Source organism: Candoia aspera, chromosome 5 (genome assembly GCF_035149785.1).
Source record: "Candoia aspera isolate rCanAsp1 chromosome 5, rCanAsp1.hap2, whole genome shotgun sequence".
NCBI lineage: Eukaryota > Metazoa > Chordata > Lepidosauria > Squamata > Boidae > Candoia > Candoia aspera.
Genome location: NC_086157.1, coordinates 31778467 through 31789364, shown reverse-complemented (window position 1 = coordinate 31789364; position 10898 = coordinate 31778467). Strand labels below are relative to the sequence as shown.

The 10898-nt window shown below is 39.9% G+C and overlaps 1 protein-coding gene across 2 annotated transcripts in view; it reads left to right on the top strand.

Moving 5' to 3' along the window:
• Positions 1-4634: 4634 nt before the first annotated feature.
• Positions 4635-10898, top strand: part of GRTP1 (growth hormone regulated TBC protein 1) — a 32287-nt gene continuing 26023 nt past the window's right edge. Inside the window, exons 1-2 of one of the 2 annotated variants that reach the window (XM_063304869.1) lie at positions 4635-5218; positions 10223-10374. In XM_063304869.1, coding sequence (XP_063160939.1) covers positions 5160-5218; positions 10223-10374 — 211 coding nt within the window. In that variant the 5' untranslated portion in view covers positions 4635-5159. The remainder of the gene's footprint in view (positions 5219-10222; positions 10375-10898) is intronic. The other variant, XM_063304868.1, reaches the window with a different exon arrangement.

Here is a 10898-nt window from a genome sequence, read left to right as displayed (position 1 = left end):
TATCCTGATCCTACCTTGTTTGATAATTTGACTTAAGTAAATTATTTGCAGTACTATACAATATACATAAACAATGAAGAGAGGGAAGGAACTTTGGTATTTTCCAACCATGCTCATGTGTTATAGTTAATCTTCTCAAAGGATGACAAAAATTATTAAAATAGCAAAAATATTTAAAGCTTCAGTCATGTATTTCCTTATTTAGAAAAAGTCCCACTGAACTCAATGGTACTTCTTTTTGAGTGGGTATTTAGAAGAGGTTACTAAATGGTTTAAATGCAAGCAAGCTACATTTAAAGGCACAAAGAATTCAAGAATGTCCCTTTTTCTAACTGAGTATTTTTTTGTCATTCAACACTTGCAAGCATATTTTTTTTCAGTATCACATCATAAAAAGAAGATAAAACAAAAGATTTCAGTTATGTTCTTTCCTTTTTTGGGGTGGGGAGAGGGGCTGAGTACACACATTTATTTAGGGAGCACTCAAGATTAAATTTGGCTGAGAAATATTAAGTGACTCTCCTAATTAAAAAGGTAAAGACCGAAGTATGATCCTGGGCTTGCTAGCAGTATGATTTAAGGAAAATAGAGAAAGTGGATTGACATATCAGATCACCAACCTTCCAGCCTTCAGTGTTTGATACGTTTCTGTTATGGTATGTTATTTTTATGTATTTCTATACATATTTATACAAGTATATATTAAGTTGATTTCCTAAATTGAAGAAGCACTATACAAAATATTAACATAATCTGACATTGAGACCTTTGCCATTGGTCGTATCTGAAATATCATCCAAGAGGAAATGCTGACATTAATGTACCAATCGAAGCAAATGTGTGACATTAATGTGTAATCTGCCCAGACACCTATGACTGTGGCAGTACAGAATGTTCAACAAGTAAGTAAGTAAGTAAATAAATACCTTTACTTGTTCTTTGAGTCAGTTTTAGATACTTATTACTAGTCTTGGGGGTTCCCATAATGAAGGCAAAGAGCATATTGTATCAATGAAAGTAACTTCCTGACTCTGGTAGATCCCAGCATTGTTTTAGTATTTTAATGATACAATTTAATTTTATGAATGGGTCATCATGGATCTAGTTACCCAAGAATAAAAATAGCAAATCATTCATAAATGGTGCAGCAAACTAAAACCCGCAATATGGATAAACAACATCAATATTCAGATGTCTGTCTAATATGCATATCAAGCTGATGCTCATGGTTCCTTAGCCAGCAAGTGAAACCACGAAGAAATACTGTCCGCTTTTACATACGAATCTCTCTATTTGGGCTTTAAATGTAAAGATTTTTCCATAAGTTGTCTTCTTCCTAGCATTATTCCCGCGCTATGGCAGGGTCCGCTTGTTGGCATATCCATCTCTATTTGACTTGATCCAAGGCATCTTCAGGGGTGACGTTCACGCATTCCATGCCCTCAACGTGGTCCATCCACCGTTTCTTGGGTCTACCATGGGGTCGCCAGCCACCAGGGTCCAGACGCATGGCTGTTCTTGCCACCGATTCTTTGCTGCGTATGACGTGTCCATACCATCTAAGCCTTCCTTCCCGCAGTGATTGGCACGACTCCCAGTTGTTATCGGACACCATTGTTCATGGCGTGGTCGAATCGCATTAATCCAAGGCACCATCAGAGCATTCGCATTTCTATCATGTGCAGGGCCTACTTGTGCTTTGCTGTCGCTGGCCAGCCCTCCGATCCACAGAGGGCGACTGGGCGCACTACCATTCTGTAGACCTTTGACTTGAGGTGTAGGGGCATCTGACGATCACACAGGACTCCAGTCACCTGGAGCCACTTCATTCAGGTGGCGTTGACACCGGCATGGGCATCTGGAAAGCTATCGCCATCGCTGCATATGAGGGAGCCAAGGTATTTGAATTGCTCTACTTTCTTCAAGTCTTCTCCACCAATGCTGATGGTTCCATCAGTTTGGGGGCCGCATTCCATATATTCTGTTTTCTTAATGTTCAGTCGAAGTCCAAATTTGCCGAGCCGTTCATTCCATTGCCGCATTTGCTCTTGGAGGCCTTCACGTTGTTTATTCGCCAAGAAGACGTTGTCAGCATAGAGGAGTGACCATGGATGAGGCGATTGGAGGTCAAGCGTCACAGTGTCCACGCAAAGGACAAATAGTACGAGTGAAAGTGCCAATCCTTGATGTACTCAAATTTATTTAGGGATGACGTTGATGGCCAAGGGAGGCGATGTTCCCACAGCACATCGGACCATGCTGGTGACGCTACGGTACAGTAGTTGAATCCACCGGACGTAGGCTTCGGGAACATTATGAGATTGTAGAGCGTGCCAAATGAGTTTGTGTGGGATGTGATCGAAGGCCTTTTCCAGGTCAAGGAATGCCATGTGGACGGGCTTGGTCTTCTCATGGTGCTTCTCCAAAAAGATTTTTCCATAGGTGATACGTCTTTATTCTTCACTTACTATGAGTTCTATAATTTAGTATTTCATCATGTCAATAGGAAAGTTTCAGAACAGAGTTCTATGCTGGATCTTTATGCCAGCAGAAAAAAGGTACACCATATCAATGTCATCCTTTTTTTGCAGACAACCACTATCTTCTAAATTAGTTTGAACTCTTCATTTGTGCTGCCCCAGAAAAAGTTCCACAGGACCAGAAAAGAGAACTACATAAAATACAGGAACTGTAGTAACTCTATAGTGGTATAGGGATATATATGCTAATCATAATCTACATTTAAAAAAAGAAATTAATTTAACTCATGAGTAAAAATTAGCCAGTCTTACCAGATAGTGTTAGCATTTTAAAATGTCATTTTTTGAAAAATACTAGAATGTTGCCAAATTCTTATTACTGAAATCATTCTTAAAAGATATTAAAGTTATTTGTAATTTGTCATCTTCAACAATTATACACCTGCCACTGATACAGTAATTGTACAGATAGTCCTTGTTTAGCAACCACAATTGGGACCAGCAACTCTGTTAAGCAAAGTGGTCACTAAGTGAAACCATGATTGTGCTTATGATCTTACTTCAGAGTTTTCCTTTGCTTTACAAACCTGCAAAGGTCGTAAATGTGAGGACTGGCCATAAAGTTGCTTTTTCATCACCATCACAACTGCAAACAGTCACTAAACAAGGCAGCTAAATGAAGACAACCTGTATAGTACCTTGCTTATACAGGGTAGGATTCAGTAAAAGGAAGGCTTTTTTAAGCAAATAAATTTACTTCTGAGTAGACACACAAAGGACTGTGTTACAAACTGTGTTTCTTTCAAAGTTATCTGAGCTACTATCCTGTGCATATTTACTGGGAGTAAGTTCTATTGCGCTTATTAAGGCATGTTCCAGATAATTTTTTCTTGTAGAAATGCAGAAGAAACAACAAAAACCTCCATCCTTGCAAAGTGCAGCTAAGTTGAATGTTGGCTTCTATCTGAGAAGAAAGGAATTTTAAGAGATGTGCAACGTAGGGTTTATTTACATTCACAATTACATCAAGCTGGATTCTTACAAAAAAAAAAATAGAAATACTTAACAGCAACATTTTTGTAACTGACATTCTTTGGCTTTTTGACAAAGGAAATAATACAGATATACTTTTTCTAGAAGTCCCACTTTGGACTTCAACAAAAAAATCCTGTTATTGTACAAGTGTGTGAAACCTCTGCATTGTTTAAATCGATTTATATTGATTAATCCTAACCCTAACTGCCCAGAGTCCCTCTTTTGGGGGAGATGGGCCGTAATTAAATTTGAATAATAAAATAAAAAATAAATAACATTGGTGCCCATCTCAATTTTAAAATAACACCAAGAGAAACACAATAACCAAGAACAGAACATGGCAACCGAGGCCAGCAATCAACCCATCTGGGTTTAACTAGCCTCCTGAACACTCCCACCCCACCCTTGGGAAAGCCGGGTTTTAAGCACTTTCAGAAAGGCCAACCGCGTTTGAAGCTTAACATGTCCCAGCAGCTTAAAAGCACTACTTGTGGCCTCAGTAAACTGCCATTATCCAGAGGTCACCTATTTCAAAAGAGAATCCATAAGCTACTTAAAATTGATCCTTCTTTAACTGATCCCTCCTCCCTCCCCCCCTCAATAGGATGAGATTTGGGACAGAGCACCAAAGCAGCCTGTCTGGGCCTCACTGCATATTCACAGGATGGCTAAATTTTGACCAGAACTCCTAGGCAAGTGAGTCTGGCACACGGAGGTTCTGCATCACTGAACTTAAGACACATTCGTTGTGCTAGCGTACCATGCAAGCTTAAAACGTGTGGCTTAGTTTATAATACAAATCCAGCCAGTGTGGTTAGTCTGTGGTTTGGTGTCTTAACACAAACCTCAAGCAATTGAGTTAATTCTGTACACCGAAGCTGAGTGAACCACAGACGCCACCGCTGAGGAGTCCTTTCTTCCTTATCGTTCTTGACCACAAAACGGGTTCAGGGGTCTGCCCCAGGTCACAGGACGAACCGCCCTGCCAAGGTGCGGGCAAACGCCCCCTCTCTGCACTTGCCGCGTGCCTCCTCTCCAACATGCGAGGGTGCGCGCGCAGGTCGGAGCTCCCGAGGGAGGGAATAGTAACTTAGGAGGAGTCCCGCGGGAGTGAGGAGCAACTTTCCTCAGCGGTTCATTCTCTTACTTCCAGCGGCTGTGCCGGCCTTGTCCTTAAGGCGGCGCAGTTTGGAGCTCTCCTCGCGGAGGTAGACTCCCTACCGTTTAAAAGGCAGGTAGGGGACGGGAAAGGCCAGCGCCGGCGATGGGAAAGACGGTACTCCGGACGGCTCTGCGTCTCTGTTTCTTTCTCCAGCGCCCTCTGGGAGCGGAGAAAGCGACCCTTGAGGGATCAAGCTGCTGCTGAACTTGGCAGCTGGGTGGTCCCCTCCCGCCGTTCCCTCCGACGTGGAAGTATCGCTGCGGCGCTCCCTCGCCGCCCTGCCCCCTTCTTGCCTCCTGAAAATACTTCGCTGCTGGCCGCCGAGCGCTCTTGGAGCCGGGAAGGAGCCGAGCCAGACGGCGCCGTCGAAAGCAGCAACCTCGCTGACGCAGCAGTAGGCTTTGGACTCCCCACCAACAGCAGAGCGGGCGGGGGACCCTTCGATCATTCAGTGCTGAAGGAATCCCGGGAGCTCCCTTTCGATGGAGGGGGAGGCAGCGCGGCGAGCGAAGCCAGAGAGCCGGTCAAGCAACGTCCACAGGTACGCCGCCACCTCGCCGAGCGCACCTTCCTCCCCGGCCGCCTGCCCGCCGCTGGGTTTCGGGGAAGGGGCGAGCAAGTTAACTGGTTTTTACTTGGCGTGCACGGTGTGGCCCGCCAGGTGTAACAGGAAGGAAGTTTCTGAACGAAGAAGGCGGGAGTGGGTGGCAGGGAGAGGAGCGCGGGCTCCACGTTTGGGGTAAATTCTCGAGGCTCGAGCGCCTTTTCTTTCCTGCGAGGGCTGAACTTCTCGGAAGTATTTTCCTTTGTTGAGTAGTGGCGCAGCTGATCTGTCATTCAAGGAGTGCGCTCCTAGCTTTTAATAGGAACAAGGTTATCTGGGAGAGAGAGTGTATTTGGCTTTTCTGTTCGGTAAACCAAGGGTGTTTCTTTTTTTGACCAAGCCCTGTTCCTGAAGCATTTTTATTTCTGGTGGCTGTATTCCCCCAATTTATTCAGCTGCAAATAGACAACCATGTTTTAATCTAGCCTTTTGAGTGAACAGTTTATAGTTTGTGCGTTGTATGAATGCAGGTTTCCCCAGGATAAAACTTTATTAATCCCCAGAGTAATCTAATACTAGCATCTCCTAATTTATTTGAAAAGAAAGAATGACAGTTTAATTTACCTTCCATAGGAGAGTTACATTTATTACCTTTCAGCAAGATTTCCTTATTTTGGAAATATGGTTTACATTGTGTAGGCTCCAGGAAATTTTCCTCCTTTTGTTGGGGTTAGCATGAAGAGTTTTTAAAAAGCAGGAGAAGATATTTAGGTAGATGCTCCTCTTAATCTACTGTATGCAGTTGTACTGAATGAATGTTTAACGATTTCATTTACTGTATGTATTTTAAGGTTTTACTGAAGAAAAGCTGTAGACTCAGACACGAATATTTTAAACAGAGTTTGCAGAAGATAATTCCTGGAGAATATGAAGAGGATAAACACTGTAAATTGCTTAGATTCTCTGCAGGTGGAAAGACTTGCTTTCTGAATCTTGGACAGATGAGGCATCAGGAATGATCAATATTTCCTTCAGAACAAAATTGTGTCCACTGTCCAACACTTATTGTTTCCTCTGTTGCACATCATAATGGGGAAATGGCCTTATATCAGATAAATATAAAGGAGTTACAGTTTCTTGTTCTCCCATTTGGGGGAAACACTTCAGATTGCTAATAGACGTTGGCGTGTTTTAGTCATTCCCTGCTAGTAAGCCTGAAAGGCAAAACGTGGATAGTTGAGTATATTATGCAAAGCAAGTGGCTTAAAACAACTTGAGAAGACATGGTCTTGTTCTAACTAGGTCTTCTTAAACTTCCTTTGTACTCTTCTTGGATAAATCTTCTGCATGATATGTTTACTAAATACTAAAATCAGGAAATGCTGAAGGAAATTTACCTGTTCCAAGTGTTATAAAATAAAGATTTTTCCTTGGAAATGTTGTATGCTACAATTTTTCATTTCCTGGTTGGACAGGTATGTGTTCAAGTAGCTGAAAACAAAGGTTAGAAGGAACAGAAAGTACTTCTGATTGATATGCTTTTTGCATGGTCAGAGAAGCAACAGTGTAAACAAATTGCTTATATTATGTAGCAGCCTTTCTCAACTTTTTGACCCTGGAGGAACCCTTGAAATATTTTTCAGGCCTCGGGGAACCCCTACACATTCAGTCTCAAATATAGGCCGGAAGTTACAAAATTATATTTGTTTCATGTGTAGGCCTGCATATATTCATTAACAGCGTTCTTAAACTGAGCTCCCGTTGCTAGTCCCAGCTCCTGCTCACCTAGCAGTTCGAAAACATGCAAATGTGAGTAGATCAATAGGTACCGCTTCGGCGGGAAGGTAACGGCGTTCCATGTCATCATGCTGGCCACATGACCCGGAAGTGTCTGCGGACAACGCTGGCTCTAAGGCTTAGAAACAGATGAGCACCGCCCCCTAGAGTCGGACACGACTGGACTTTACGTCAAGGGAAACCTTTACCTTTACCTTTAAACTAAAAATAAAGAATGAAACCTACCTTTTTGATGTGAAGTTGCCCGAATTTGAAGTAATTTTTAAATAGTTGAGAACCCTGGTTGAGAAACCCTGTTGTATAGTAATGTAATTCTAATAACTAGTTTAAGGTCTTACCTAATAGACCATTTCAGCAATCACACCTTTTACCTTTAAAATATGTGGCCAGCATGACAGTCACGGAATGCTGTTACCTTCCTGCCAAAGCGGTACCTATTTATCTACTCGCATTTGCATGCTTTCGAATTGGTAGGTTGGCAAGAGCTGGGGCGAGTGCAGGAGCTCACTCCGTCACACAGGGCTAATGTGGTATAATACAGAATTAGTTTGAAATTAGATTTGAATTTGGAATGTCTTAATTAAATAACTTTTATGGCATGGCTAGTTTCTTCCCTTATTCTGCCTTAATGCTGCTACTTTCAGAAATGTATTTATAGTTTACATAATGTGGAAACTATAACATGAGCTTTAATTTAGAATTTATTTCAGTTGCATGAAATGCATGAAGGAACATTTAGGAACCTAGATAAGTTTTTCAACTATAGATAGTCCTCACTTAACAATGCTAATTGGGACCAGAAACTCCATCATTAAGCAACACAGTCATAAGTTGAAAAACCATGTGACCACACTGCTTAGCGATTGCAGTTCTGGCATTCCCGGTTGCTGTCGTTAAGCGAGGACCTCATATGACCATGACTTTCAACTTCCTGCTGGCTTCCCCATTGACTTTGCTTGTAGGAAGCCAGCAGGGACGGTTGTGAATCGCGATCACATGACCACAGCCATATTGCAATGGCCATCAGTACAAGGTCCAGTCGTAACTACCACTCATTCAGCACCATTGTAAGTTCAAACAAGCACTGAACAAGTGGTCATTAAATGAGGACCACCTGTAATATGTGTTCTTTGAAAGAAGGCAATGCACTGAGTTATATCTCCTGAAGGAATACCAGTGTTAATGTAATCCTTACTGTGGGTTGGCAGCGCAGCATTCATGGGTGCCAAGTTGCCCTTGATATTCCCAGATAGTACACATAGAACCTCAACATTCAAAAATTCTTAAAAATTGAAATGGTCAAAATATTATAAAATACTCCTTTTCTCATGTGAAACCTTGCAAACTGTTGACGTTCTCATCTAAGACCATGTGAGATCTCAGAAATTTAAGTCATTTTTTAATTTGATTTTTTTTTACACTTTTGCATGAAGGTGGTCTTAAGTTTAAGATAGAGCAGACTAAGAAACAGACACTATGTAGACCTAAAAATATTTTTATTAGAACAGAATCTAGCAGATTTGAATGTGCTTCCTTTCACCGTCTTTTATCTTCTTGTGCATTAAGGGGAAGCTGTCTGAGGTGTTTTCATAAACCACTTTCCTGGCCTGGACTCAAGCCCCATTTATCTGATCGTTGCCTTGGCAGCGGAGCTTCCATTTGACTTCAAGGCCATTTTCTGTACTCACTATAGTTGGGCAAAAGATTACCAGGGAATAATGGGATTGTAGAATTGCCTGGAAAGTTTTTTTTCTTTTAACTTAAAAAAAAAAAAAAAAAAAGCACTGGGAAACCACTTCCATACTGCTTCCCAGAAATGTGCATGGTTGTGTCTATGTAATCACCAGGAGTCACGAACAACTTTATAATTATTTGTAGCTCACATTTATAGGCCTCCCAAATATAAATGGGCAGCACACAATTGAAAACATACCTGATATAGTATAAAAGCAATAGAAGTAAAAAAAAAAAGCTTTTTGGTATCATCCAGACCAATAAACTAATTAATGTCAACTAGGTTGACTTTAAAATGAGCCCTATTTGTTTCATTGTTTCTGAAACCAGCTTGTTTAAAATAACTCTAGTTAGTTAATAGTCCCTAGTTCTGATGACACATAAATGGAAGATTTGACTTTTTTATTCATTTCTTCTGCCACCTTTAGTATTTACTAAGTAGAAAACAAGGATTAAAGCCTCAAAGAAGTCTTTGCTATGGGAAAAAGAAAGACAACATCTGAATGAATTAAAGATAAGATTGTTAGAAGTAAAATAAAAGAATATAAAGTTGCTTTGTTTGATCAAGTTTAAAACAAGACATATTTTTATAAAGCTCTGGTAACCCTTCATGGACTTTTTGCTGACACCGGGACTGAAAAGTTGATGATTTATGGTTTTATATATAGAAGGGATGGGTTACGGGAAGAATAAATGTTTATTTGTAACTTTATAGGGGGTGATGAGTTATCAAATTAGTTTTTACTTGTGATGAAGATGAAGTCACTTCTTTACATATTTCTTTTTCTTCTGCTTTCCTTCTTTCCTATTTTTCTTTTTATTTCTTTGCACTTTTTATTCTTTATCTCCTTTTCTTTTTCTGAGTTTAATTTGTATTTGCTTTTACTATGGTATTTAAAACCTTTAATAAAAAAATATAAAATTCAAAAATAAGTAGAAAACAAGGATTAATAAATAAATTTTAAACCATTTGTCCTTTAACGTTCGGCCCAAACTTAATCACAGTGGTGATACATTTTCTTAAGACATATATTACATTCCTAAGAAAAATCTAGGATTGGGGATGCTTAGAAGTAAGCAGTTGTCTGCTCTTTCTGGTTTGTGTAGAAACAGTGGAGATTTGGCATCCCCTACAAGCAGATATGATGTGTTAATCCAGAAGAGGCTTAAGTGTCTTTTCTCCCCATTTTTTGCATAGATCCAGAAGCAGGGGATATAAGAGGTGTATCAGTGGCCTCTGGCTGCTTTAGTGGATTGTGTGAAATGGCCCTATTATCCTGAGACATCTGCTATTAGCTAGATGTCTTGGAAATCAGAATAATCTTCTAATCTTTGAGAAACTTTATGGAATCTGTTTGGCACCAAGTTTGTACTTTATTTTCTCCTCCTGTTTTAATTTTAGGTTAATGAATAAAGCTTATTTAACTGTATAATGTTTATGTCTTTATAATAATCTTTCTTCTGAAATAGAGTGGATCCATATGGCTTTGAAAGACCAGCAGACTTTGACTATGCCACATATGAAGAATTCTTTTCTAGATACTTAGTGATACTCACTCGAAGAGCAATTAAGTGGTCCAAACTTTTGAAGGGAAATACTAGGGTACAGAAAAACTTAAAAGGTAAGACTTTGCCATGTTTGAATCTGAAATTGGGACATGTTATTTTTCATTTTAAGTTGCAACTTTTTGATTTATCTTTTTCAAAAGGTATTTTATTACATTGTAGAACCACCATTTGTGAGTGCCTGCCCTTCCTAGTTCAGTTATTGTTTGTCATTATCTCCCCAGCAATTTGTGTAGAAAATTTAAGAATACTAATTGTCAAACAAAATATAAATTACCAAAACTGAAGTGCAGTAACGCCTAGGTTCTCTAGTTCATCACTGAGGAATTGTTTTGATTTCTGTGTAGATTCTGTCCTTGTAAGAAGTTAATTTAACCTTTTTATTGGTATAAACATTTGTTAACAGTAATTATTTGTGCAACTGGAACAATGAGTTGTCATCTGCAGACAAAAACAGGTTTTCTCACCTCAGTTTTCTAATATAGCATTTTTAGAAAGCCAGATTTATAAAGGCAAGTAATTAAAAAGGCAAACTTAAATGCTGAATGTATGCATACAGATTTATTTTGAAAGCTTATAT